At 34.0% G+C, this 7,035-nt stretch overlaps 1 protein-coding gene across 3 annotated transcripts; it reads left to right on the top strand.

Moving 5' to 3' along the window:
* The first annotated feature begins 1,462 nt into the window (after nucleotides 1–1,462).
* Nucleotides 1,463–5,660, top strand: LOC112777263 (uncharacterized). Of its 3 annotated transcripts, none has more exons than XR_003190360.2 (7): nucleotides 1,463–1,811; nucleotides 2,519–2,564; nucleotides 3,079–3,272; nucleotides 4,308–4,377; nucleotides 4,596–4,697; nucleotides 4,817–5,149; nucleotides 5,355–5,660. XR_003190360.2 is itself a non-coding variant. In XM_025821597.2 (7 exons), the coding sequence occupies exons 1-7, from the start codon at nucleotides 1,711–1,713 to the stop codon at nucleotides 5,370–5,372; spliced, it is 627 nt and encodes a 208-aa protein (XP_025677382.1). In that variant the 5' UTR covers nucleotides 1,463–1,710; the 3' UTR covers nucleotides 5,373–5,660. The 3 variants fall into 3 exon arrangements, 2 of the variants coding, with proteins under 2 accessions (XP_025677382.1, XP_025677381.1); XM_025821597.2 differs by having other exon boundaries at nucleotides 4,817–4,912; XM_025821596.2 differs by having other exon boundaries at nucleotides 4,817–4,920.
* Nucleotides 5,661–7,035: the final 1,375 nt, after the last annotated feature.

Below are 7,035 nucleotides of genomic sequence, written 5' to 3'. Positions count from 1 at the left end.
TAAGAGCTCTGGGCACCTCTAACTGGGGACTTTAGCAAAGCTGAGTCACAATCTGAAAAGGTTCACCCAGTTATGTGTCTGTGGCATTTATGTATCCGGTGGTAATACTGGAAAACAAAATGCTTAGGGTCACGGCCAAGACTCATAAAGTAGTTGTGTTCAAGAATCAACATACTGAAATAGGAGAATCAATAACACTATCTGAATTTTGAGTTCCTATAGATTCCAATCATTCTAAACTTCAAAGGATAATGTGAGATGCCAAAACTGTTCAGAAGCAAAAAGGCTACAAACCCCACCCATCTAATTGGAAATGAGCTACATTGATATTTGGAATTCATTGTATTTTCTCTTCTTTTATCCTATTTTGTTTTTAGTTGCTTGGGGACAAGCAACAATTTAAGTTTGGTGTTGTGATGAGCGGATAATTTATACCATTTTTGGTATTATTTTTACATAGTTTTTAGTATGTTTTAATTACTTTTTATTATATTTTTATTAGTTTTTATTCAAAAATCATATTTCTAGACATTACTATGAGTTTATGTATTTTTCTGTTATTTCAGGTATTTTCTGTCTGAAATTGAGGGACCTGAGCAAAAATCTGATTCAGATGCTGAAAAAGGACTGCAAATGTTGTTGGATTCTGACCTCCCTGCACTCGAAGTAGATTTTCTGGAGTTTCAGAAGCCCAATCTGTGCCCTCTTGATTGTGTTGGAAAGTAGACATCCTGGGCTTTTCAGAAATATATAATAGTCCATACTTTGCCCGAGATTTGATGGCCGAAACTGGCGTCCAAAGCTAGCCTAAAACATCTTGGCATAAAACGCCCAAACTGGCACCAGAATTGGAGTTAAACGCCCAAACTGGCACCAAAGCTGGCGTTTAACTCCAGGAACAGCCTATGCACGAAAAAGCTTCAATTCTCAGCCCAAGCACACACCAAGTGGGCCTCGGAAGTGCATTTTCGCACTATCTACACTTAGTTACTTATTTTCTGTAATCCCTAGTAACTAGTTTAGTATAAATAGCACTTTTTACTATTGTATTCGTAGAGAGTTTTTATCTTTTGATCACTTTGATTTTTAGACCATTGTACACGTTTGAGGCTAACCTCACGGCCATGCCTAGACCTTTTTCACTTACGTATTTTCTACGGTGGAGTTTCTACACCCCATAGATTGAGGTGTGGAGCTCTGCTGTTCTTCATGAATTAATACAATTACACTACAAAAAAAATGTATTTTAGCGACAAACTTTTGGTGGCAATAACATAATGGCCACTAATTCTTTAATTTAAGTTATGTTTTTGCGGTAATTATATATTTGTCATTATTACAATATATTATAGTGGCCATTATTACTATTGCCAGAAAATTATTATCTTTTATTACTTATAATTTTAATTTTTTTAAATTATTACAGTGGCCATTATCATTATTTCCACTAAACTTTATTATTATGTTCTTTTTATTATCCCTAAATGAAATTGAAAACTGGAGAGAGAAAGAGAAACTGAAAAAAGGAAGAGAAGTATCGACACTAGATTAATTCGCGTGCTTTCCTCCATCGCCGATCACCACCGCCGTAACCGTTACCATCGCCGACAGTCGCCGTCCATCATCCTACTCCTTGGACCTCATTTCCATCTGATCCACCTCAGATCTGCATCGCTGTCATCATTTGTTCATCTCAGATTTTAGTCGCCAATGTCTTCTAGCCACCGTTACTGTTCTTGTTACAACACCACACCTCCGCCGCTTGTACCGCCGCTGTTCTTGCATGTAGACGCACAAGATCGCCGCTGTCGGTAGGTCTTCTCCATTTATTTTTCGATTTAGGTTTCAATATTTAGAAGCCTGTGATTCTCTCTCTGTATTACTACTTTTGCTCTGTTTGCTTGCTTGATCCTAATGAATCTGGCAGATCAAGCTAAAATTGAAGTGTTTAAGTGTTTCAGATCCTAATATTTTGTTTGCTCTATCTTCTCCGTTTTTACTTGCTTGATCTGCCATTCTTGCTTTCTTGCTCTGTTTATATTTGGATTTCAGATCCTAATTTTAAGTGTTTGAAATGCTTTCTGTAGAGTTTCATTAAGATTTTGTTTGCATTATTGCTCAGAATATAAAAATGTTTCTAATTCTGTGGTTTTTCTAATTGTATGATTTTTAGAATATCATCCCTATACTTGGATGCAAGTTCAGAAAATGGATAACAATTCTGAGCTGGTTAAAAATTAGATGGACTGGTTCTGAACTAATTTAGAGCTTATTGAAAACTAGAAAAGTAGTTCATAATCAATATTGAAACTGCAGGTTTTTCTTTCACTTAAAAGTGTCTTATACTCCATCAAGAAACAGAAAAAGAATTGAGTTATCCATAATCAATATCAAAAACATGAATTCCACTTCAGGTTTTTCTTTCACTTAAAAATATCTTATGTCCAAAGAGTTGGTATCACATATCAACTCAGTTCCTAATATCTTTACTTTTAATTTTTTGTTTTTTTTATTTCAGGTTCAAGCAGAGGCCTCCTCTACCTTGGAAAGCAATCAATTACTCGGTCAGCATATTTCTCATCATTTTGCTTATTGGTTATATATAGCAATAAAACGAGTTAGCCTGATTCTATCAATACCGATAAGCGCATTAGTATAATGGGGGATATATTTTTAAGGTTATCTGAAATTCTAAATTGTTTTATGTTTTTGTTATAATAGTATATAAAATTTTGAATTACTTTTTGTTTTGTTATTCAATCTGTTTTGATTTGTAGTTTGGTTTAACAGTATTATCTTGTTTTAGGAGATGTTTTTCTTAGCTTATAATTTATAATCATTAAATATGCAAAATTAAAACTTCAATTGTATGCTTTAAAATAAATTGCAATTAAAAAGGTTGTGTTGCTTTTGAGTTTAAAAAGTGATTTTGAATAAAATTGGCTACAGATATATTAAGTGTCTTGATATTCTAGTTTTGAATTTCGTAAAGTTTGGTTTTCAATAGATTTGTATATAGACTTTTGGTTTGATATCTCAATTTGAATTTGAATGCTGCAATTATAATCCTCTTAAAAGGAGAGAGGTTTGCAAGGGAGGAAGAGAAGGTGGCAAGAAATCAGCCCAATCACAAGCCTCCACCAAGGCTTCTTCAGCATGAAATCTCACTTTCTCATCCTAATCGAAGAAATAAAGTGCCGTCTGCAAATGCTACTGCAAGTCAAGCTGCAAAGAGGCCCTCTTCTTTTGGTGGCCCTGCTCATGATGAAAAGGTGTGTGTCTTTTTTTTCTTTTTATTTTTTTTACAATCTAAATTTTATGAAAGAAATAGTAAAATGACATAATAAATTTGGATGATGATGATGAGAAATTACAAGAAGACCTCATTGTGTGGGAATAACAACAACAGCATTACCAAACACTTCATGCAAGTTCATTCTGTTGACAACATCATTGTACATTCTCATGACAACCTAATACCTCGTAATCTTTCATTCACAGAATTCACCCAACAACGTTGTTTTCCAAGCCTCTCATACCCACTTCTCATGCCTTTTGTGCCCAAATATTGGAACCCCATTTGCACCATTATTCACACTACTCTGCTTCTGATCTAAAGTTCATTCCTTGTGGTGCATTATATAATACATGGATGCCACCGTGCTTCAAAGAACTTAGTCAATTTTGATGCAGATAAAGACAAGATTACCTCTTTATTTATTTCTTTTCAAATTCTAACACATGGCTACAAGTCACTTACGTTGCCAATACTAGTTGTTGTTTTTTCTAGCAATCCAAATTAGTAGGGTGGTTAAAAGGAATATTGATTGCATGTGCAATGATTGATGAACCTTTCTGAAACCATAAAGCTAATTGAAACCAATCATTAGCTTAACTAGGGCCTAAAATGTATATGGCTAGCTTGATCTAAATTTGTTATATGTATACATTGTTTCTGGTAGAAATTAAATGGCAACTAAATCAAGCTATCAACTGTTTGTGTAATTTGTCATTTTATAGAAGAAATTAAAGATAGTACCTATTATTGCTTGTTTAGTCTAACTCTTTAAGTAATCTTTCATATCGTATTCTTTGACTGGCTTATAAAGTCTTAACAACTAACCAGCCTTTTCTTTTCCAAATTAATATTAATATTAACACTCTGGTGATTGAATAATAAAATTGGATCTATTATTTTATTAATATAACTACATCTTAGAAATTTTTCAACTAGCTTGGTGGAAAATTTTAGAATTGCTGTCTTGTTCCTCTGTTGAAGGAACCTGAATTGAATTTAACTTTTGCAGGTGTCATTTAATTCTCGCAAGTTACATGGTATACGAAGTTGAATGCTCAGATCATTTGAAACAAAAGCTGGTAAAATGTCCTGTTTTATTATTAATAAATAACATGTCCTACTTTGATGGAAAATTCTCCAAATCTTTATGTGTGTTCACTTCACATTATGGTTTAAGAAATAGTACTTCCTAATACTAGTATTGTATTATGTGACTTTGAACCTTCCATTCATTCTGCATTTTCTCATTCCTAAGATTTGCCATTCAAATATAATCATGCTCTTATGAAATGGGCAGGCTGAAAACATGATTGCTCATAAGGAAGAGATCTTTTCCTGCCCTAAAAGAACTTGGTTTGTAGCAGAGACAGAAAAGAAGGTTGCTGCAAAAGCAGCAAAGGTAAAATTTCTTGTTTCATTGTTGTGATATTCCTCAAATTACAAGCAATTAGTTTTTCCTTTTTTGTGAGGTCATTATAATGCATTTTGATATGGTTGACTCTTTCTCTTCTATTAAAGGCATCTATTAATAACGACAAGAGTTTTGGAAAGGTAATTAGTGCTCAGGAAGCCGAAGACCTCAAAATGAAGAAAAAGAGGAAGCGGGAGCGAGAGGTAAGTAGGTGACCCCTATTTCGCATGCAATTTTTAATTATTGTACCTATTACGATATATATTCAAACTTGTTTCCATGCATTATTCAATAATTGCATGATGGATTTTTAACCAAAATTTTGGCATGGATGGTTGTTAGTCATTACTGCTAACTGTGTGATATACCATGTATCAAGTGAGACTTGTACCATATCCAGTCACCAATAGAGGTGATTAAATGAGCAGCTCCTACCACCTGTGAGTTTTAATTGTTGCCTTTTGGTGCTTTTGTGTTATCATGGTGACTGGTTGAATACTAGTTATTTAGATGTTCCTAATTGAATACCTTACTGATTCTTTTCTTAGACAGAATTGAAGTAGAAACTAAGAGTAAAAAGAAAGTTAGTGATTTTTATTATCCTTTTTATAATCTTTCTATTAAAGCTGGTTTTCAATTGATTAGGCAAAGAGAGCTGGTTAAAAGCTGAAGAGCCGAATTGTAGCGGAGCAATCCATACATAAATGGTCTCATATAATTGAGTGATTGAGAACTTTGCTTCATTCTCTTTGCTGTATTATTGTATTGCATGTGAGCTAGGCTCTATTTGTTTTCTTTTGATCATTAACTATGTGCTAATCATTGATGTAACATAGATTTGTAGTATTTGTGTTGTTTGAATTTGTATTATGCTTTATTACATTTCAAGAGAACTTTGTGTATAAATATTTAATTATATTGAATTTAATGAAATTCTTCATTTTGTAGTAATTAATTTTAGTATATTTATATTATGTAGTATAATAATAATAATTAATGATAAAATTTGAAATTTTAAAAAAATGGTAGGTGGTTATTTCTAAAAGAGTGAGTGTAATTAAAAAAAATCTTAAGATTTTAGCAGCAAAAGTAATGGCAACTAAAAGTGAATAATATTACAATTTTAAAATTATTTTTAGTGGCTATATAAATTGCCAGTAAAATGAGTTTTGGTGGCAATAGTAATGGCTACTAAAAGTGAATAATATTGAAATCTTAGAATTACTTTTGGTGGCCATATAAATTGCCAAAAAAATGGCTGCTAAAAATTATATAGTTTTGGCGGCCATTAAAAAGGTCTTTACCGGTAAATGTTATAATTGCCACTAAAACCTTTTAGCGGCAAAGCATAAGACGGCTAATGTCTAATTGCCGGTAAATGTATTAGCGGCTATTTTTATTGCCGCTAAAAGCAAAATAAATAGCCGCTAAAAGTGATGTTTCTTGTAGTGTTACTACTGTTTTTCATTCAATTCACGCCTACTTATTCTCCAAGATATACTCTTGTACTTAATTCAATTAAGTCATAATGAAGGGGTGACCAGTGACAATCACCCAATCTTCGTTACTCGCTAAGCCAAGATCCGCGTGCCTGACAACCAACAAGCGGTCTACATGATGTTCAACGTAGTAATTGGACGACAGCCAGAGTATATTCTCTTGGATATCTAATACACGGACCGAGTCCGTGAGATTAGTATCTTCGTGGTATAGGCTAGAATTATTGGCAGCCATTCCTGGGATCCGAAAAGTCTAAACCTTGTCTGTGGTATTCCGAGTAGGATCTGGGAAGGAATGACTGTGACGAGCTTCAAACATGCGATTGTTGAGCGCAAGTGATAGTGTGGAAAAGGATCAATGGATCCTATTCTGACGCTAGTGGGAACCGACAGATGATAAGCCATGCAGTATCTGTACCTGGTATTTTTCATCCGAGACAAGAAATCCGACAGTTGATTAGCCGTGCAGAAACCATAGAGGACCATTTTCACTGAGAGGATCTTACAGCTTGCCATGGAAGGAAGTAGCGCATGATTGGAAGAAGGCAATAGGAAAGCAGAGGTTCAGAAGCAACAAAGCATCTCCAGACGCTTATCTAAAATTCCCACCAATGAATTACATAAGTAACTTTATTTTATTTTAAGTTTTATTTATCTTTTAATTATCAAAACCTCATAACCATTTGAATTCGCCTGGCTGAGATTTACAAGGATAACCATAGCTTGCTTCAAGCCGACAATCTCTGTGGGATCGACCCTTACTCACGTAAGGTTTATTACTTGGACGATCCAGTGCACTTGCTGGTCAGCTACAAGGAGTTGTGAAG

This window comes from Arachis hypogaea, chromosome 19 (genome assembly GCF_003086295.3).
Source record: "Arachis hypogaea cultivar Tifrunner chromosome 19, arahy.Tifrunner.gnm2.J5K5, whole genome shotgun sequence".
NCBI lineage: Eukaryota > Viridiplantae > Streptophyta > Magnoliopsida > Fabales > Fabaceae > Arachis > Arachis hypogaea.
Note: the sequence above shows the minus strand (reverse complement) of the source record. Positions and strands in the feature narration are given on the sequence as shown.

Coding starts and splice junctions, on each gene's coding strand:
- LOC112777263 (XM_025821596.2), top strand. CDS start 1,711: ATGTCTTCTAGCCACCGTTACTGTTCTTGTTACAACACCACACCTCCG. Junction 2,565..3,078: donor GGAAAGCAATCAATTACTCG/GTCAGCATATTT, acceptor TCCTCTTAAAAG/GAGAGAGGTTTGCAAGGGAG. Junction 3,273..4,307: donor GCCCTGCTCATGATGAAAAG/GTGTGTGTCTTT, acceptor TAACTTTTGCAG/GTGTCATTTAATTCTCGCAA.